This window comes from Equus caballus, chromosome 10 (assembly GCF_041296265.1).
Source record: "Equus caballus isolate H_3958 breed thoroughbred chromosome 10, TB-T2T, whole genome shotgun sequence".
Taxonomy (NCBI): Eukaryota; Metazoa; Chordata; class Mammalia; order Perissodactyla; family Equidae; genus Equus; species Equus caballus.
In genome coordinates this window covers 67,788,311-67,810,152 of record NC_091693.1, presented here as the reverse complement: position 1 = coordinate 67,810,152, position 21,842 = coordinate 67,788,311, and the positions used below count along the sequence as shown (strand labels likewise).

At 41.6% G+C, this 21,842-nt stretch overlaps 2 protein-coding genes and 1 long non-coding RNA gene across 7 annotated transcripts in view; 1 reads left to right on the top strand and 2 right to left on the bottom strand.

Moving 5' to 3' along the window:
* RPF2 (ribosome production factor 2 homolog) overlaps positions 1 to 613 on the bottom strand; it is a 33,134-nt gene extending 32,521 nt beyond the window's left edge. Inside the window, exon 1 of one of the 2 annotated variants that reach the window (XM_070222771.1) lies at positions 507 to 613. In XM_070222771.1, the coding sequence (XP_070078872.1) occupies positions 507 to 529 (23 nt within the window). In that variant the 5' untranslated portion in view covers positions 530 to 613. 2 annotated transcript variants of the gene reach the window in all.
* Positions 598 to 10,478, top strand: LOC138916003 (uncharacterized). Its single transcript, XR_011422613.1, has 2 exons — positions 598 to 743; positions 9,939 to 10,478. It is a non-coding gene; the product is annotated as an uncharacterized lncRNA (long non-coding RNA).
* A 98-nt stretch (positions 10,479 to 10,576) lies between these two features.
* On the bottom strand, positions 10,577 to 20,935 carry GTF3C6 (general transcription factor IIIC subunit 6). Of its 4 annotated transcripts, XR_002810950.2 has the most exons (8): positions 20,561 to 20,858; positions 20,196 to 20,276; positions 18,869 to 18,932; positions 18,720 to 18,764; positions 16,625 to 16,738; positions 13,390 to 13,934; positions 12,925 to 12,972; positions 10,577 to 12,191 (listed from the first exon to the last, which is right to left on the bottom strand). XR_002810950.2 is itself a non-coding variant. In XM_070225410.1 (6 exons), the coding sequence occupies exons 1-6, from the start codon at positions 20,633 to 20,635 to the stop codon at positions 13,633 to 13,635; spliced, it is 681 nt and encodes a 226-aa protein (XP_070081511.1). In that variant the 5' UTR covers positions 20,636 to 20,925; the 3' UTR covers positions 10,577 to 13,632. The 4 variants fall into 4 exon arrangements, 1 of the variants encoding a protein (XP_070081511.1); XR_002810948.2 differs by having other exon boundaries at positions 12,925 to 13,934; positions 20,561 to 20,935; XR_002810949.2 differs by having other exon boundaries at positions 10,577 to 12,972.
* Between the last annotated feature and the right edge of the window lie 907 nt (positions 20,936 to 21,842).

The window sequence follows — 21,842 nt, the reverse complement described above, 5'->3', positions numbered from 1 at the left end:
TGAGCATTTCTACGTGCTGTGGCAAAGGCTTTTACATACATTCTCGAAAACGATCCTCACAGTTCTACGAAGTACGGCTACTAGGAACACTATTTTACAGAGTAAACTGAGACTTATGGTGATGAAATAGCCCCAAGTCACAAAGCTCTAAGTGGACCGCCCGGACTGTCACCTAGGTCCGTCAGACTCCGAGGCCTGTGCTCGTAAGCCTCACTCCGCCACCTCGCTCACACTGCTTCAGTAATCAGGACGCTTCTAACCCGCCAGGAAAAACGCGGCACCTCCACGCCGCGGCCCCCACCCCGGGCCTGCCCGCTCTCCGTCTCCCGGCAGGCGGCACGAACCGAGGGAGACGCAGGCTAGCGGGTCGACCGGGCCCAACAGGCAGAGGTTGCGAGGAAGGAGCGGCAGCCAGGAGGAGCGGGCGGCAGGGGCTGCACCACGCCTTCCCGCCACAGGAGCCCCTCTCCCCAGCCTTCCCCGGGGCCGCCAGCCAGCCAACTTACACAACTCGATCCAAGGCGTCCATCGCTACCGCAACCCGAGCCAGAGGAACACACGTGCACCGCGCGGGGACGCGAGATAGGCCCGTGCCCCGGAACAGGCGGAACCGGAAGCTGCACGTGACGCCACTTCCTGGGGCCGCTGCGCCGCGGGCACTGCGAGGCGTGAGCGGCCATTTTGGGTGGAGTCGCGCCTGGTTTCCTTGGTTACGCGTTTTTGCTTTGGGTCTTTACCCGCAGGTAACGCTCTGGGTAACTTCACCTCTAGCAGCTTGACTTACACACCTGTGTGTGTACCCGGAGTCAGGTTTTCAGGGACCAGGTATTATTCTTCTGGGAGTCTCCCGGGATGCTAGAAAGGTTGATAGCACGATGGGTACTCAAGTAGTCACTGAAAATATCCGTGTGAAATGTGCACTATTGACTGAACTGTGAGATCGGTGAGGCAAAGTTTATAACCTACCACAGTGCCTGGCATGTAAAAGGTGTGCAGAAAAGCGCTGCTGACCGTGACTTTTTTCCCAATTTCTTGTTTGCCATATACTTCACATACCATAAAATTTTACCTCTGTAAAGTGAACAGTTCAGTGGTCTTTAGTATATTCACAAGATGTGCAGTCATCACTACTATCTAATTCCAGAGTATTTTCATCACTCCAAAAGGAAACAGCCCCCTCCCAACCCAGTAGCAGTCACTCCCTATTTTCCCCTCCTGCCAACCCCTGGCAACCACCAATCTGTATCCATGGATTTGCCTATTATGAACATATATAAATGGATTCATACGATATGTGGCCTTCCTTGTCTGGCTTCTTTGACTTACTAGGTGTACACGTGTTCGTGTTTAAGGTTCATGTTGTAGTATGTATTAGTACTTCATTTCTTTTTTGAGGGCTGGATAATATTCCATTCTATGGATATACCCTATTTATCCATTCAAAAATTGATGGATATTTGGATTGTTTCCACTTTTTGACTATTATGAATTATGCTGCTTTGAATATGTAGAAGTTTTTGCGCAGACTTTTCAATTCTCTAGGAGTAGAATTTTTGGATCATATGGTAACTCTATGTTTAACATTTTGAGGAACTGCCAAACTATTTGTCACCTGCAGCATTTTGCATTTCCATTAGCAATATAAGAGTGCTTGGTATTGGTTTTTCTATTGCTGCTGTAAGAAATTACCACAAATTTACTGGCTTAAAATAACACAAATTTATTATGTTACAGTTCTGGAAGTCATAAGTCTGGAATTGGTTTTACAGGTCAAAAATTAAGATGTCAGTAGGGCTTCGTTCCTCCAGGGGAGAATCTGTTTCTTTGCCTTTTCCAACTTCTAGATGCTGTCTGCATTTCTTGGTATTTCTCCATCTTCAAAGGGCATTAGTTGAACCTGTTTCCACTGTCACATCTTTTTCTCTGACTGTGACAATGCTGACTTGTTCTTATTAGACCTTTGTGGTTACATGAGGCTCACCTGGATAATCCATGATAATCACCCCACCTCAAGATCCTTAACTTAATCAAACAGCAAATTCACTTTGGCCACGTAAGGTAATTCATTCACAGATTCCTGAGTTTAGGCCATGGACATCTTTTAGGGGGAGCATTAGTCTACAAACCACAGGTTCCCAATTTCTCCCATCTTCACCAAAATTTGCTCTTATTCATCTTTTTTTTAATTAAGCCATCCCAGCAGGTGTGAAGTGGTATCTCATTGTAGCTTTCATTTACATTTTCATTTACATTTCCCTGATGTGGAGCAGTTTTTCACAGGCTGATGGCTATTTGTATACCTCCTTTGGGAAAATGTCTATGCAAATCTTTTCCCCATTTCTTTTTTCTCCCCAAAGCCCCACTACGTAGTTGTATGTCCTAGTTCTAGGTCCTTCTAGTTCTTCTATGTGGTTGCCACCACAGCATGGCTTGATGAGCAGTGTGCAGGTCCGCATCTGGGATCCCAACCAGTGAACCCTGGGCCACTGAAGTGGAACATGTGAACCCAATCACTACGCCACCAGGCTGGTCCCTCTTTTGCCCCTTTTTAAATTCTGTTCTCATTTAATTGTTGGGTTGTAATAGTTCCTTATATATTCTAGATACAAGTCTCTTATCTGAACTATAATTTGCAAATATTTTCTCCCATTGGGCAGGTGTCTTTTCACTTTCTGATAGTGTCCTTTGAAGCAAAAAGAGTTTTCAATTTTGATGAAGTCCAATTTATCCATTTTGTTGTTGTTGTTGCTTGTACTTTTGGTGTCATATCTTAGAGGCCATTCCCTAACCCAAGATGATAAAGATTTACACCTATTATTTTCTTCAAAGAGTTATAATTTTAGCTCTTATATTTAGGCCTTTGGTCCATTTTGAATTAGTTTTTGTGTATAATGTGAGAAAGGAGTCCGACTTCAATATTTTGCATATGGATATCCACTTGTCCCAGCACCATTTATTGAAAAGACTATATTTGCTTCATTGTGTTGCCTTTGCTCCTTAGTCTAAGATCAATTGCTATATTTATATAGGTCTATTTCTGGGCTCTCTATTCTGTTCCATTGACCTATTTGTCTATTCTGCCAACTCCATACTGTCTCTATTACTGTAGTTTTATAGTAAGTGTTGAACTTAGACAGTGTCAGTCTCCTTACTTTGTTTTTCTTCAATATTGTGTTGGCTATTGTCGGTCTTTTGCCTCTCCATATGAACTTTAGAATCAGTTTGTCAATGTCTACAAAATAACTTGCTGGGATTTTGATTGAGATTGCATTGAATCTATAGATCAGTGTTGGGAAGGTGGGAAGAACTGTCATCTGCACAATATTGAGCCTTCCTATCCATATGAATTATCTCTCCATTTAGTTAGTTCTTCTTTTATTTATTTCATCAGAGATTTGTAGTTTTTCTCATATAGATCTTATACATTTTTTGTTACATTTACACCTAAGTATTTCATTTTGGGATGCTAATGTAAATGGTATTGTGTTTTAGATTTCAAATTCCGTTTGTTCATTGCTGATATACAGGAAGGCAATTGACTTTTGTGTACTAACTTTGCATCCTGCATCTCTGCTATAATCACTTTTAGTTCTAGGAGTTTTTTTGTCAATGCTTTCAAATTTTCTATGTAGACAATCATGTCATCTGAGAACAAAGACAGTTTTATTTCTTCCTTTCCAATCTGTATACTTTTTATTTCCTTTTCTTGTCTTATTGCATTAGGTAGGACTTCCAGTACAATGTTGAAAAGCAGTGGTGAGAGAGGATATCCTTGCCTTGTTCTTGATCTTAGTGGGAAAGTTTCAAGTTTCTAATCATTAAGTATGATGTTACTAGGGGGCCAGCCCCATGGCTGAGTGGTTAAGTTCGCATGCTCTGCTTCAGCGGCCCAGGGTTTCACAGGTTCAAATCCTTGGCACGGACATGGCACCACTCATCAAGCCATGCTGAGGCAGCATCCCACATGCCACAACTAGAAGAACCCACAACTAGAAATATAAAACTATGTACCTGGGGACTTTGGGAGAAAAGGGAAAATAAAATCTTAAAAAAATAAAAGTATAATGTTAGTGGTAGGTTTTTTTTGTAGATAGTCTTTATCAAGATCAGGAAGTTCCCCTCTATTCTAGGTTGCAAAGAGTTTTTACCAGGAATAGGTGTTGGATTTTTGTCAAATGCTTTTCCTACTTCTATTGATATGATCATGTGATTTTTCTTCTTTAGCCTATTGATGTGATGAATTACATTAATAAATTTTCGAATGTTGAACTAGCATTGCATACTTGGGCTAAATCCCACATGGTCACAGTGTATAATTCTTTTTATACATTGTTGGATTCAATTTGCTAATATTTTGATGAGGATTTTTGCATGTATGTTAATGAGAGATGTTGGTCTGTAGTTTTCTTTTCTTGTAATGTCTTTATGTGTTTTTGGTATTAACATAGTGCTAGTTTCCTAGAACGAGTTAAGAAGTATTCCCTCTGCTTCTAGCTTCTGAAAGAGATTGTAGAGAATTCTTATAATTTCTTCTCTAAATGTTTGGTAGAATTCACCAGTGAACCCATCTAGGTCTGGTGCTTATAATTTATTGCTTCAATTTCTTTAATTGGTATAAGCCGATTCAGATTGTCTATTTCTTCTTTTGTGAGCTTTGGCAGATTGTATCTTTCAATGAATCAGTCCATTTCATCTAGGTCATCAAATTTGTAGACAGAGTTGTTCATAGTATTCCTTGATTATCCTTTTAATGCCCATGGGATCTCTAATGATGTCCTCTCTTTCATTTCTGATATTAGAAATCTGTGTCCTCTCTTTTTTCTTAGTCTGGCTTGAGGTTTATTGATTTTATTATCTTTTCAAAGAACCAACTTTTGGTTTTGTTGATTTTCTCTATTTCCTGTTTTCAATTTCACTCCTTTCTGCTCTAATTTTTATTATTTCTTTCTTCTGCTTACTTTGGATTTAATTAGCTCTTCTTTTTCTGGCTTCTTAATGTGGAAGCTTGGATGGTTGATTTTAGATCTTTCTTCTTTTCAAATATATGCATTTAGTGTTATAAATTTCCCTATAAGAACTGCTTTCTCTTGGGGCCAGCCTGGTGGCACAGCAGTTAAGTGCGCATGTTCTGCTTCAGTGGCCCAGGGTTCACCGGTTTGGATCCCAGGTGCAGACATGGCACCACTTGGCAAGCCATGCTGTGGTAGGTGTCCCACATATAGAGGAAGATGGGCACGGATGTTAGCTCAGGGCCATTCTTCCTCAGCAAAAAGAGGAATATTGACAGCAGATGTTAGCTCAGGGCTAATCTTCCTCAAAAAAAAAAAAAAATTAAAAAAAAAGAACTGCTTTCTCTGCATCCCATAAACTTTGATAAGTTGTGTTTTCATTTTAATTTAGTTCAAAATATTTTTATATTTCTCTTGAGATTTCTTCTTTGACTCATGTTATTTAGAAGTGTGTTGTTTAATCTCTGAGTATTTTGGAATTTTCTAGCTCTCTTTCTGTTATTGATTTCTAGTTTAATTCTGTTGTGGCCTGAGAGCAGACATTATATGGTTTATATCCTTTTACATTTGTTAAGGTGTGTTCTATGGCCCCAATTATGGTCCGCATTGGTGAGTGTTCCATGTGAGCTTAAAAAGAAGGTAAATGCTGCTCTTCTTGTATAAAGCAATCTACAGATTTCCATTATATCCAGTTGACTGATGGTGTTATTGATCGACTATGTCCTTATTGATTTTTTGCCTGCAGGATCTGTCCATTTCTTTGTTTTTTTAAACTTTTTTTTTAAATACTTTATTTTCCTTTTTCTCCCAAAGCCCCCCGGTACATAGTTGTGTATTTTTAGTCATGGGTCCTTCTAGTTGTGGTATGTGGGATGCCGCCACAGCGTAGCTTGATGAGCAGTGTGTAGGTCTGTGCCTGAGATCTGAACCTGCAAACCACAGGCTGCTGAAGCAGAGCATGCGAACTTAACCACTATGCCACCCGGCTGGCCCCTACTACTACTTTCTTTTGATTAGTGTTAGCATGTATATCTTTCTCCATTCAGTTTTAATCTATATGTGTCTTTATACATAAAACAGCTTTCTTGTAAACAACATGGAGTTCAGTCTTGTTTCTTCATCCACTCTGACAATCTCTGTGTTTTGATTGGTACATTTAGACCATTGACATTCAAAGTGATTTTTGATATAGTTGGATTAATATCTACCATATATATTATTGTTTTCTATTTGTTGCCCTTGTTCTTCATTCATAGTTTTGTCTTCCATTCTTTTTCTGCCTTTTGTGGTTTTAATTGAACATTTTATATGATTCCATTTCCACTCCTTTCCTAGCATATTTGGCTATACTTCTTTTTTTAACATTTTTTAGTGGTTGCCCTAGAGTTTGCAATATACATTTACAACTAATCCAAGTCTACTTTTTGTTTTTTTAAAAATGGTCTTTCTTTCCTTCCTTCCTCCGTCCCTCCATCCCTTCCATCCTTCCTTTCTTCCTTTCTTTCTTTTTTTGCTGAGGAAGATTCACCCTGAGCCAACATCTGTGCCAAACTTCCTCTATGTTGTATGTGGGTCACCACCACAGCATGGCAGCCAACAAATGGTGTAGGTCCACACCCAGGAACTGAACCCAGGCCACCAAAGTGGAGCATGCCAAACTTAACTACTAGGCTGCAGGGCTGGCCCCCCAAGTCTACTTTCAAATAACAACATACCACTTCATGGGGTGTTGAAGTACCTTATAATAACAAAATAATCCTAATTCATCTTTCCTGTCCCATGTATCATTACTGTCAGTCATTTCACTTGTACATAAGCATACATGTCTTAGTCCATTGACTGGGTGGCTTGTAAATAACAGAAATGTATTTCTCACAGTTCTAGAACCTGGGAAGTTTAAAATCAAGGGACCAGAAGATTTGGTGTCTGGTGAGGGCCCACTTCTGGGTTCACAGATAGCCATGTTTTTGCTGTGTCCTCACAAGGAACAAGGGTCAAGGGAGCTCTATGGGGTCTCCTTTATAAGAGCAGTAATCCCATTCATAAGGGCTCCACCCTCACGACCTAATCACCTCCCAAAGGCCCCACCTTCTAATACCATCACACTGCAGGTTAGGATTTCAATATATTAATTTGGGGGAGACACAGACATTTATTCTATAACAATCCACATATATTGTTGCTATTTATTTGAACAAATTATTGTCTGCTAGATCAATTAAGAATAAGAAAAATAAAAATTTTTATTTTACCTTCACTTATTCTCTGATGCTCTTCCTTCTTTATGTAGATCTGAGTTTCTGACTCATATCACTTTCCTTCTAAGAACTTCTTTTAATATTTCTCGTAAGACAGATCTACTGGCAACAAATTCCCTCAATTTTTGTTTGTCTGAAAATGTATTTCTCTTTCACTTTTAAAGGATAATTTTGCAGAGTACAGAATTCTAGGGTGATTTATTTTTCTCAACGCTTTATTTCATTTCAACTCTCTTCTTGCCTGCATGATTACTGATGAGAAGTCAGATATAATTCCTATTTTTGCTCCTCTATAGGTAAGGTTTTTTTCCCCCCTCTATATTCTTTCAATATTTTTACTTTATCTTTGATTTCCTGTAGTTTAAAAATGATACGCCTAGGGGCTGGCCCCACAGCCAAGTCGTTAAATTTGGTGCACTCCACTTCAGTGGCCTGGGTTCAGTTCCCGGGAGTGGACCTATACCACTTGGCAGCAGCCACGCCATGGCGGTGACCCACATACAAAATAGAGGAAGACTGGCACTGATGTTAGCTCAGGGCAAATCTTCCTCAGCAGAAGAAAAAAGATTTGCCTAGGTGTAGGGTTTTTGGCATTTATCCTCTTGTGTTCCCTCAGCTTCCTGGATCTGTGGTTTGTTATCTGACATTAATTTGGGGGAAGTTCTCAGTCATTATTGTTTCAATTATGTCTTCTACTCTTGTCTTTTCTTCTGGAATTCCCATACACGTCTGTCACATCTTTTGTAGCTGTGCCACATTCTTGATATTCTGTTCTTTTTTTTCTTCGGTCTTTTTTCTCTTTGCTTTTCAGTTTTGTTGGTTTCTATTGAGACATGCTCAATTTCACAGATTCTTTCCTCAGCTGTGTCCAGTAAACTAATAAGCCTATCAAAGGCATTATTAATTTCTGTTACAGTGTTTTTGATCTCCAGCATTTCCTTTTGGTTCTTTTTAGAATCTCTGCTTACATTGCCCATCTGCTCTTGCACGCTATGCACTTTGTCCAGTAGAGCCCTTAGCATCTTAATCATAGTTTTAAATTCCCAGTCTGATATTCCAATATCTCTGCCATATCTGAGTCTGGTTCTGATGCTTTCTCTGTCTCTTCAAACTGTGCTTTCTACCTTTTAGTATGTCTTGTAATTGTTTTGATAGCTGGACATGATGTACTGGGTAAAAGGAACTACCGTAAACAGGCCTCTAGTAACGTGGTGGTGAGGTGTGGGACAGGGGAGTGTTCTCCAGACCTTTGGGGAGGACTCGGTCTCTCAGTGGACTTGATCCTCTGGACTGTGGAATTCACATGTGCTTCTCAGTATTTTCTCCCTTCTCTTTACTGGAACAGGATGGCTAGAATGGGATGGAGTTGGGTATTTCCCCTCCCCAGGGTCAGCTGGCTCTGATTAAATACTTTCTCCTAAAGGCAGACATTGTTAAGAACATGCTCTGGCATATTTGAAAATGGTTCCTTTGTCCCTCCCCATGCTAGAAGCACAAAGGAATTTTTCTCCAATATTCACTGTGACAACCTGGTCTACCTCTTGGAGGCAAAAAGCAAGTGTGGAGGCCCCCAATGACCCAGACCCCATGGGGTTTTAAATTCTCGGTTGTCCACATTGAGCCTCTAGCAATCCATCAATTACAGTTCAGGTTTTCCTATCTCAGCACTGTTTCTTGCAGGTTTGTGCTTGTGGGTTTCTGCTCTGGTAAGTTGTGATTGTCTGTATTCACTTTCTCCAATTCTTGTCCCTGTGGTTTGCCCTGGGACCTCACTTCTCTGATGGGTCTTAGGAGAGTTGCTTTTCAGTTTACCTTTTTATTTGTTAGGATAGAGTGATGACTTCCAGCTTCTTACATGCCAGACCAGAAACGAGAAGTCTCTGGTAATATTTTATTGAATGCCAGACATTGTCAATTTTACCTTGCTGGGTGATGGATTCATTAAAAATATTCTTGAGTGTCATTCTGGGATGCAGCTAACAGTTTGATCCTCTCAGGTCTTGTTTTTAAGCTTTCTTAGGTGGGGCGAGAGCCCTATTTAGGCTACTTTTGCTCCAGTACTGAGACAGGACCCTTCTAAGCACTCTATCCATGCCCCACGAATTAGGAGATTTTATACTCTGGCTGGGAACTGTTAAAAGCTCCGGGGACTGTTCAGACGGCTCTTTTCCCTGCCTCCAGGGGTCTTCTGACACACTTGATTGGTATTCTGCTGAAGACTCCAGGGAGACTCTCTGCAGATCTCTGGATCCTTCTCTGTACACTCTCCTCTTTCTAATACTCTGCTCTGCAAACTCCAGCCCCCTTGGTCTCCCTGGATTCCCAGTTCCATGTCCTCAACTCAGAGACTACTGGGCTCCATCTGGATTCCCCCTCCCTACACTGGGCCATGGAAACTCTCTCCAGGTGGTATGCTGGGGCAATAACAGGGCTCACCTCATTTGTCTCCCAGAAAAATTTATGCACCAAAGTGTGGCAGGCAGAATAATGGCTCCCTAAAATGCCATGTCCTAATGCCCTGAATCTGTAAATATTACCTTATACGTGAAGGGAATTTTGCAGATGTGATTAAGGATCTTTAGATAGGAAGATTATCCTGGATTTCCTGGGTGGCCCCAATCTAATTACAAAGGATCTTTTTTATTTATTTTTTTATAATTTTTTTTTTCAGGAAGATTAGCCCTGAGCTAACACCTGCTGCCAATCCTCCTCTTTTTGTTGAGGAAGACTGGCCCTGAGCTAACATCTGTGCCCATCTTCCTCTACTTTATATGTGGGACACCTACCACAGCGTGGCTTTCCAAGTGGTGCCATGTCTGCACCCAGGATCCGAACCAGTGAACCCCGGCCACCGAAGCGGAACATGTGCACTTAACCACTGAGCCACTGGGCTGACCCACAAAGGATCTTCTAAGAGGGAGGCAGGAGTGTAACAATCAGAGGAGATATGATGACAGAAGCAGAGGTCAGAAGAAAGAGACTGATGATTGAGTGAAGATATTAATTGCTGGCTTTGAATATGGGGGAAGAGGCCTCAAGCCAAAGAGTGCAGGTAACCTCTAGAAGTTGGAAAAGACAAGGAAGTGGATTCTCCTCTGGAGCCTCCAGAAGAAATGCAGCCCTACCTTTTGATTTTATCCCCCAAGACTTAATCTTGAAATTTGACCTCCAGAACTATAAGATAATAAATTTATATTGTTTAACCCACTAAGTTCTTGGTAATTTGTTACAGCAGCAGTAGGAAACTAACACAATCACAAATTGGGAGCGTGGAATATAAGTAGGAAATAAGAGCTTGTTAAGACACGATAGTGAAAGAAATTTTATTTTGGATCTGAGAAAACTAGAACCTCTTGCTACCTTGACATTCTCATTAATGTTATGTAAGTACAGTTACATTAAACCCAGAGACAAAATACCAGTACTTCCCTCAAAAAAGAAAAACAAAAGAAAAACGGGTGGGTTTTCAAACATTTCTATAATGGCCTTAAGGAAGAATTCTCCATGATACATTCTAACAATATGATCCCTTTTGAATAGAACACCATCATTTGCAAGTAAAAGCCACCCACTGCATTTGGTGTCAGAAGTAGTCTTTAGTGTGACAGCCACAGAGAGACTGGTTCCAAGATGAGTAATCCTAGTAAGTTACAAGGCAAATCAACAGAGGAGAAATTCATATATGAAGTTCTAGTCTTACAAAATATTTCACGGTTGAAAAATAAGATTTTATTTCACTAAATTCCAAACATCTATCCTATTAACAGGTAAGAAGCTAAAACACATCATATTCTCTTCAGAATTTATGATTTCATTTTCTTCTTCAATTTAAGGTGTAACTTACCTAATAGTCTAGATCAGTTTCTTTTACAAGTTTACAAATCTCAAGAATCTTCCACTCAACTTCTTTATACTTTTCTACATTTTTCAAGTTTTCTAAAATGCACATTGTATCCATTAGGGTTAACTGTGGCCATTACAGAGTGACTTAAACAAGAGAGAAGTTATTTCTCTCACGTAAAAGGCCAGAGGTAGGTAGTTGCAATGCCTTCTCTGCCTGAACAGCAGTAGTAGTCAGAGTTTTGGAATGACATTCGCTCACAGGACCCAATAAGCCTGGGGGACCCAACCTGCAGCGGCTCACTTGACTTCATAGGAAAAAGCACAGCAGCATGACTTGTTTCAGCAGGAGTCTTTGCTCCAGACTCCCGAGTGTGAGCTCCACTCTAACGGAACAAGATCATCTGGGTGGGTGCAGAAGCCACATTGGCTTACAACCTTCATGCTCCCTAAGAACCAATATCTCTTCAGAGCCCATGAGTGTCGCTTCCAGGGATCTTTGCAAAAAGAAACACAGCACTTAAGGAAGTCCAAAGCACACGCTTTCCAATGGACATTTATAGCACTTGTCACAGTCGTCCTGGTCCAGGTACAGCTTACCAATAAGGGTAATTTTAAATGACAAACAATATCGCCTGGCATTACAGCTGATGCTCTATTAGTACCTTGTCCAGCAGGCTTCCAGAGAAAACGCTGCTGAAAGGTAAAGTCGAGCTCATTCTACTAGGAAGAAAAAGAAGGGTTTTACTAACCCTCTGTTCACAGCAGTCTAGGGCAGCAGCATAGTGTCAGAATCCGATCTTCTATCTTGTTGCTCTGCCACCCAGGGCTTCTATTTCCAAGGTTACTTTACAGTCTAGGAAGCCTGGTGGAACTCTAGCCGCCACAGCCATGTTCCAGCAGGAAGAAAGAGAAGATGAGCTGGCCCATTTCCTCTTACACCTTAAAGTTTAAGAAAACTTGCCAGAATCATCCCACTCTCGACACTTCTAATTCCATGTCACTGCCCAGAATTTAGTCAAATGGCCATGTATACACGCAAGGAAAGCTGGGCACATTAATAACCTGAATAAATTCTGGGATTCTGTTACAAAGAAAAAAAGGAAGAACAGATATTGGGTCAGATAATTAGCAGTCTCTCCTACACAGACATATGGTGGGAAAAGTAAGCTTTTTATTAACAAAAGCTGAGGCTAAAAAAGCCGTATAAAAATTGGGAAGACATATGCACTTATGATTTGGAAATGTTTTTAATCAGCATAAGTTTTTTTTTGAAAAGTTACAAAACTTATTGAAGAAAAAAATTCCTCACCCTAGAACATTAGTTCTCTGATCTGTCACAAAAAACAGTTATATCTCCAACCCTTATGAGATATAATTAATGTCAGGTTTGTTTTAACGTATTAACACCAGGTAAAACCATACGAAGTTGCTGTTTTTTGTAGTTAGAAACAATTGAATATTGGCAATTTCATATAGTTCAACCTATAACAAAGTATTAAAGTTTGTGAATAATTTACTTAAAAAACACAAATTAGACCAGATCTGCTCATCACCATAATAGAATGACTGTTACATCTGAATTCCAGTATCTTTCTCAAGGGGGAAAGGAGTGGAATTACAGCTGGACTATCAGGAACTTGAACTTTATCCTTAAGCACTTCTGAATTCTTTTTCTGTTCCTAGATATAATACTTACTGTGGTAGACCGGAAAATGGCCCCCCAAAATTTTCAGGCCCTAATCCTCAGTTTTATGCCTGTTTACATTAAGTTACATGGCAAAACAGACTTTGCAAATGAAATTAAAGTTACAGACCTTAAAACAGGAAGGTCATCCAGGTGGGCCCAATGTAATCAAATGGACCTTTAAAGGCAAAGGCAGGAAGGGTTGGTTAGAGACAGGATGGTGGAAGCAGCATAGATTTTAGCGTGAGAGGGACTTGACCTGCCACTGCTGGCTTTGAAGAGAAGGGGACCATGAGCCAAGGAATGCAGGCAGCCTCTAAAAGCCGGAACGGCCCTTAGCTGACAGCAAGGAAATGGGACCTTAATCCTTCAACTCCAAGAGTTGAATTCTGCCCACAACTGAATGAACAAGGAAATGTCTCCCCACGCCCCTCTTCAGAAAAGAATAAAGCCCTACCAGCACCCTGATTTCAGCCCAGCTGAGACCCATGTCCAGCTGCTGACACAAAACTATAAGAAAATACATTCCTGCTGTTTTAAGTCACTAAGTTTGTGGTAGTTTATGATGGCTGCAATAGAAAACTTATACACTTACCTTAGTAAAATCTCCAGTTTAAAGGACTCAGCAGAGAAGGGTTGCTATAGTCATTTAAACCATATTTTAAAAAATTCAGTTCATACCTGGTCCTTAATGATTCTGTTATATTAAGTTGTAGCTATAATTGGAAATATGTGTATAGCCAACAAAAATAAAATAATAGTGAACTGAAAGCTACACAGCCAAATATTTTATATAAAAACTCTAAAAAGTTCACGACTAGTTATTACGAGAAACATTTCATCTAGGAGAGCTTTCTAAAGTAGCATCTTGAGTTTCCATAAAAACAGAACCTTCTGTCTCAAAAGAAGGGATATCAATAAGAGGACCAGAATCCTCTATTTCCAGGTGCAGTGGCTTCCCCTGTTCATGACTCAGGTTTGAATTATCCTTCATTTGAATTTCTTGCTCTTCCAACTCCAAAGGTTTATCTGAGGCTGGAACTACAACATCTTCATCTTCATTTTCATGTAGAAAGCTACAAATCATGTTGGGTCTATAGGAGAAATCATTATCCTTGATTTGCAGCCATTCCACACCACCTAATGGGGAGGGAGAGGAAAGAGGGGAGGACAAACCAAGAAAGACACAGGAAAAAGGAGTCTTAGTTACTTAAGTATATTTTTCTTTAATTTAAATATTCATCCTATGAATAAATGTCAAAGTAAAAGCCCACCATAAACCAAGGAACATGGTGCCTGTAACTACTGATAAATAATTAAGTCATTTCCATCTTACATGGAGACCTTGGAATGCTAACAGGGGATGTATTGTCAAAATCACTAAAAGCAATCAACTTCAGTTAGCACTGCAAGGGCTCTTCCCAGAGTTCAATTCCCAACTCATTCTGAACGATAATTTGAGCTCTCACTGCCACCTCACGCCTCAGAGTGACGAAAACTGTCACTTCCCTACAATTTTCTCCTTACCTCTCAGTTTTCATAACACAATGGATGATACTGACCTATCATCTTCTAAGTCAACACTTACATGTCGTTTTGAGTTGGAATATCCAATTGTGAAATAAGACACCTCTCAAAAAAAAAACACTTGGAAAAGTTTCGTTTCTCTCCATACTCATAGTCAAAGCCCTAACCCCTCAATGAAGCCCTATAATCAAGAATTGCTCCAATAATGCTAGTCATTTTTTCATTTATTCTTATTACCCTTTCAGCCAAATATTTGCAATTGATTCTCATTAATTTCTGTAGCAAGCCCAAGCTGTTTACTCTCATTTTCAAAATTCCACTAGCTATCTCTAAGATACCCCAACATATCCTGCCACCTGCTCACACATCCATCTGCTCCTACTCCCCACTATAAATGAGCTCTTCTGCAGCTGTTTGTGGAAACTTCCTCACTGCTGATCCCACGTCTTCTCATGTGTTGTTCCTATAAAGTCTACCTCTATCAAAAACTGATTAGTCCTTTTCTCTCCAGTTCAGCTTCAACTATTGACTTCTTATTTTTTTCCTGCAATGGCATCATTCTCCTAGTCACCCAGATTCAAAACCTTGAAGCCATCCTTTATTCTGTTATTTAGCATAATACTTGGCCCATAACAGATACTTAAAATAAGCTGAATGAAATAGGCGTGGACTCACATTCATCCACGGCTATTTCAGTGTGACTTCCTTTAGAGTGAAGTTCCCAGAAAGTAAGGACCACATCTCCTGTCTGCTTTGCCTGCCTCCAGCATACTGCCATGTTTGGCAGCCAGCCTCTAAGGTCCCCAATGATCCTCACCTTCATGCCCGTGTCACCCCCTCCCACACTGTATAGGAAACTGCAGAAATCACAGAATGTGACTTCTAAGGCTAGTTCATAAGATGTTCTCATGGATCACCTGATCTGGGAGGAGCCAGCTGCCTTGTGAGGAGGGCACTCAAACAGTACTAAGTGGAGGCAAGGAACTGAGGCCTCCTGCTAACGGCCAGCACAAACTTGCCGGCCATGTGAGTGAGCCATCTTACCATCGGACCCTCCAGGTTTACTCACGCCTTCAGATGACTGCAGCCTCGGGAGCCACCTCGAGCCAGAACCACCTAGCTAAGCTGCTCCCAAATTCCTGATTCACAGAAACTGTGTAAGATGGCGTTTTTTGCTATTGTTTTAAGCCGTTAAGTTTAGGGGTAATTTTTTATGCAGCAATAGATAACTAATACAGCCTTGAACAGTTGCTTACTAATTTATTTGATTAAGCAAAACATCCAAATTGTTCCAAAGATCTATCAGACTATTAAAGACTACAAGAGAGGAAATTCTATAATTTCCTTTAACAAGAGTATCTAAACAATAGCTAAGCTCATCTGATATGCATCTGCCCTTCAAGTTCATTCTAGAACTTCAAGTATTATCTATTCTTCCTGCTATTTTCAGAGAGTGCCTAAAAAAGGGGATAGTTTTGGGATATACATAAGAACAGAGATTTGTTATGGAGTAATGTGTAGTTGGTGTTATTAATTTCTGTATGATTAATGTACCTTCAAATTTTATTCCTTAAAATAAAATAAACCTACTGAGTCATGAATATATTCATCACTAAGGTCATGTTTACTAGAGTTTCAAATATGTCTTTGAGCAAAGAGCTTTTAAAACTCTCGAGTGATTCTCTGTTTATCTCCATAAACATGTGACTGCTGTGGACACAAGCAGCCCTGGTCTAAAGTCTCTAGTCTGGGATGACAAGCAACTGGAGAAGGCTAAATGGACACTAATTAAGAACTGGACTCAGGACTAACAACTGTGTACTAGAGTCTGAGTCCCTCCCTCACGTCTAAAGCCAGCTTCTTCCAGCTGTGAGCTCCTGGAGAAGGCTGCAGCAGCTGCCAAAAGTGTCAGGAGATCTCTGAGGTTACACCCTGGGAATCCAGAACTGCTATCATATCTCCTCCACTTACAGGGAAGTTTTCATTATAAAAGAGAGGAAGAGACAGACACACACACGCTGAATTCCCTAGGGGTTGGAAATCATATTAAGTTTCTTGGGAAATTCCTCACAATTGTTTCCCATGCAAAGCAGATAGAGATTTCTTACATATGTCTGCTATATTAGAATTCCACTGAATTTTAAATTTATGTTTGGTACTTTTCATGGAGCACCTCAATTTTAATATATTTAACATATTACATACAGTCATTACTTCAAAGTACAAGGAACGTCCTGGCAGCAATATGTCATTACCAGAGCCAATATTAAATCATCTGTTTTCAAAGACCTAAGTGAACCAACCTATGTTTTCTTCTCCTTCCTTCTTTTCTGTCAGAAGAGTTCTTGTCATGTTGAGCTTCTTCATTGTATGGCATTTATACTTCAGCACTGTCTTATTATTTCCTTCTGCATCCACTAGAACAAAATCAACTCAATTATTATACTGCTGGATGCCATTAAATAAAATCATCATGTTAAGCCTCAAAAGACTAAACTACTTCCTGTCAAGATAAGGTAGTAAGTTCAAGATTTACTCATCCCTTCCGCCCCAAGCACAGATAAATGACAGATATAACACGTAACAGGAGCCGGCCCCATGCCGGAGTGGTTAAGTTCATGCCCTCGCTTCGGCGGCCCAGGGTTTCGCCAGTTCAATTCCCGGGTGCAGACATGGCATCACTCAGCAGGCCATGCTGAGGCGGCATCCCACATGCCACAACTAGAAGGACCCACAACTAAAACATGCAACTATGTACTGGGGGGATTTGAGGAGAAAAAGCAGAAAAAAGAAAAAAAACAAAAACACGTAACAACTGAGGGCACAACCAGACTCAAAAACAACACATATCTCCAGGGGATAGAAAACCCAAAGCTCTGAGTGAGATTAAACTATGGGCCACTTAGGCTGCAGCCCTTAAATAGGAAACTGGGGCCAAGAATTTGGCCTTACAGGGTAATGAGGTCTAAAATTCTACCACTCAAAATGAAGGATCAGGGACTGGCCAGGTGGCACAGCAGTTAAAGTTCGTACATTCCGCTTCAATGGCCTGGGGTTCGCCAGTTCAGATCCTTGGTATGGACCTACACACCACTTGGCAAGCCACACTGTGACAGGGGTCCCACATAAAGTAGAGGAGGATGGGCATGGATTAGCTCAGGGCCAGTCTTCCTCAGCAAAAAAAAAAAAAGAAGAAGAAGAAGAAGAAGGACCAAAATCCTGAAGCCAGAGACTGGAGTGCGGATATTTCTAATCATGAAAGAAGGCTGAGACAGACACTGCTGCTAACCTGCTGCTGAGGGTTACAGCTTTATAGAAAGCTGTGGACACAGGCAGGAGGGAGGATGAGGGTCTGAGCTAAGGATGCGAACCCCACTGAGAACTTCTATACACTGCTACTGTGAGTGTAAACTGAAACTCCACTTGAGAAAGCAACATAATGGCATCTGTTAAGTTGAACCATATGAAACTGTCGAGCTTCAGCCAAAATTGGTAATTTCATATGGCTGAACCTAATGGCAAAGTTGAAGATACACACACCCATCAATCATGCAATTTCATTTCTAAGAGTATACCTTAAAGATATTTTTACATATAGGCACAGGAGACATATAAAATATTCATGGCGGCATTTAGTAGTGAGTTATAAGCATAATTAAGAACGTGGGCTCTGGAGCAGACCCCCCGGGTTCAAATCCTGGCTCTGCCGCTTACTTGAGTATGACCTTGGGAATGTCATTTACCTCTCTGTGCTTCAGTTTCTTCAAATATAAAATAAAGATAACAATGGTATCTACCTCATAGGCTTGTGGTAATTAAATGAGTTTAGACATGTAGCATTTAGAACAGTGCCTGACATACAGAAGGCACGCAATAAATTTTAGTTGTAATTAATAACTACTAGTAAAAGTGGAAGCAACCAACACGTCCATTAACTGGAGAATAAACTGCAGTATAGTCACAAATGGAATACTAAGCAACAGGGAAAATAAGAGTTATATCTATCAACACGTATAAATCTCAAAACATACCTCTGATTGAAAAAAGATGTAGAATGATATGTACTGTATGCTATAGTTTATATCAAATTTGAAAATATACCAAAAAATGCTATTTATTGTGGATACATATGTAATATAAAGTCAGGTATAGGAAAGAAAAGCACCAAATTCAGAGAGTGATTACCTGTGAACACAGAGGAAGGGAGTAAGTTTAGAGAGGGGTATACCAGGGGCTTCAAATGTATCTGGGATGTTTTTTAATTATCTGGCAAAATGGTAGGATTTGACACAGCTAGACAATGGGTACATGAGATGTTAATTTTAATATTCACTGTACATAAGTATGTTAGAAATATTTCATAGTAAAAAGACTTGAGTTAGCATAGCAATCACTTACCATGTTCAACATTTTCTTCAAATATAACACAAGTCCCAAGAGTGTCTGTAGAAAAATTTGAAGGAAACTTGTTGAGAAATAACAGAGCTACTTTCTCTAAAAAGCATATTAAAAAAAAATAGAGTGTCATCTATCTGACATCCTCCTACCTTCATACTCGCCAGCAAAGACATAGCTGTCCACTTGCAGAATGGGCCTCTCAGTGTCAATTCCCTAGAACAGGATACAGGATCATAAAAAATCATCCTTAAAACAAGTCTTGGTATGGGGCCGGCCCCGTGGACTAGTTATTAAGTCTGGCACGCCCTGCTTTGGATGCTCAGGTTCAGCTCCCAGGCACAGACCTACACCACTGGTTGGGGGCCATGCTGTGCTGGTGACCTACGTACAAAATAGAGGAAGACTGGCACAGATCTTAGCTCAGGGCAAGTCTTCCTCAGCAAAAAAAAAAAAAAAAAAAAAAGTCTTGTGGGGGGTGGGGTGGTGAAATGGGTAAGAGCAGCCAAAAGATACAAACTTCCAATTACAAAATAACTAAATAAGTCCTGGGGATATAACGTACAGCATGGTGACTATAGTTAATAATACAGTATTATATATTTGAAAGTTGCCGAGAGAGTAAATCTTAAAAGCTCTCATTATAAGAAAAAAAAATTGTAACTATGTGCGGTGATAGATATTAACTAGACTTATGATCATTTCACAGTATATACCAACATCAAATCATTATGGCCCACATCTGAAATTAATACAATGTCTTATGCCAATTACATCTCAATTAAGAAAGAAAGAGAGAGGCTTCCAAGGGTAACCTAGCTACCAAGGAGACTAATTTCCAAAACGAGGGAATCTCCAGGGCTTCTTGTCCTAGCAAGTACAAGAGAAGCTAAAACTGCTGTCATCACCGTAGCCACAACCTGAAGACTACTTAACTCCTACCCAAGTAGCAAGGTCTATTTCAATCAACATCCTCTTCAAGTTTATGGCAACGACAGAGGAAGTTTTGTCAACAACAGCTCAAAGATTTTCACGTAAAGTGATAAAACAGATGGTAACTTATGATAGCACGGCTCAAGGCAACAGCAGAGCGTGAGGTCTCTAAGTCTTGTCTTAGCGGCTCTCTTCTTTCCCTGCTCCACAGTTTAACCCGGGTGCATATCTGATCGTCCTCTCCTCGCCTTGTGTTTCTCTCTCCTGCCTCACTTTCTAAAACAGTGCATTTAAAAATGTATGTCTTGTTCCATTTCAAACTGCGACCTCCTCCCAATCTTCACCTTTCTCTCCAGCCACACGTTCAGACACTCGAGCAGAGTTTGCCCTTTTCTCCGATCTGCTACCACAGTCCCTGTACTTCTTGGAGCCGCCTTCGAGTTTACGTGGAGCGAATATTATCAATCTTCGGGGACAGCTATTTCACCATTCACTGTTTCACGTTTAAGAAAATCTACAACCACCCTCCAACTCTAGAAGACTCACCAAAATCTTGCATTTATTTTCACATTTTGAGAGAAAGTCTGAATCAATAATTCCTGACAATTCCACCAAAACCAACTGCTCCTGGCGGAAGAAAGAGGGGTTAGCACGCCAGCCGGCTAGGGCGCGCGCGGGAGAAGCGATTTAACAAAAGGAGCCGCAGAGCCCCACGGCGACGATCCCGCCTTGGGACGGCCTGCTGTCACCGACAGCCCGCAGGCGACGTGCCCTACGGGAAGTGCCTCTACTTCCCCGCGCCAACCACCGTGTGGCACTTGGCGCCCGCCGCGCCCCCGACCCTTTCCCCACACACAGCCCGCACGCCACCACCGCCGCTGCCGCCGCGCGGCTTTCCGGACGGCACTCACGGCCTCCTCTTCCTCCTCTTCCTCCTCTTCCCCGTCTTCCCGGTCCCCGCGACTCGGCTCCTCAGCCGCCGCCATGTTCCCGCCCTGCTCGGGCCTCCGCGTCACCGGCCACGCCCCCCCGGCGCCGCCATCTTGAGTGAGGGCAGCCAGCCACCGTGCCGCGCGCAGGGGGTCCGGGTCAGGCGTCGTTCCTCTGCGGAGAGGAGGGGCCCTGGCGGCCGCTGGGGCGGTGCTGCGACCGCGGGAGGCCTCGCTCTCCCGCGCAAAGGAGAGGAGAAGCTTGGCGAGTTAGGAAGCCGCCCGGTGCGGCGGAAGCGCAGAGGATTGCGGGTGGCCCGCGCCTGCCTGTTCGCAGGGAAATCCCTAATTTCGCGTGAGCACGCATCCTCAGTTCGCGGTCCCGGAGCCAAGTTCAGGGTACCGGGCAATTCAACACGCCCGCTGCGCGCGAGGCCGGGCGGTAGGAAGTGGGCTTGCGTTTCAGTCCTGCCGGAGCGTAGGGTCCAGGAGAGGTAGATAAAGGGACCCAACCAATTATACATTAACCAGTGTGCCCCAGGTGCTGTCGATGTCGGCTCTGTGAGCCGAGGAGTTGAAAGAAATGTTTCTTGGACTCTCAAGGTCTGGTCGTAGTTCTCTTTTATTCAGAGAATAGCATGGGGACAGGACCCATGGGCAGTGAGAGGGGCTGGTGTGGTGACAGCACCCGTGGGCAGTGAAGAGCTGCGATGTGTTGAGGATAGGGCTAAATGTATAAGGAATAGGTACTGACTTATTTTTTTTACCAAAGAAAAGATAAGGTAAAAAGTTGTTAAAATAGTGTGGGTGCAGGTGGGGTCTGGTTATTGTGTGGTCGTGTGACTTTAGATATGAATCAGGTCATATAGATGGGCATGTAGGCCAGGACCCCTTGGGCTTCTCTCCCTGGGGCAGCCTTGATCCACATCACTATAAGGGATGTAAATTGTTATGGGAATACTAAGAGACCTGGAGAAGTGAACTTTTGAACAGAATTTCCTTAAAGTAACCTCATGGATTCTCCTGATCATAAAATAAATGATCTTTGTACCCGAGACAGGATGATCGAGCTCCCAGGAGCATGAGCTTTGGGGTCCAGTACTTGAATGAACGGTTCCACTGCATTATTAGCAGCAAGGCCTTAGGTGTTGGTTATTGTGAGGATTAAATGAGATAATACATATAAAGTAGATTTAGCCCAGTATTCTGCACGTATTAAGCATTCAATGTGCATTTAATCTATTAGTAGTAAAGTACAAAATTT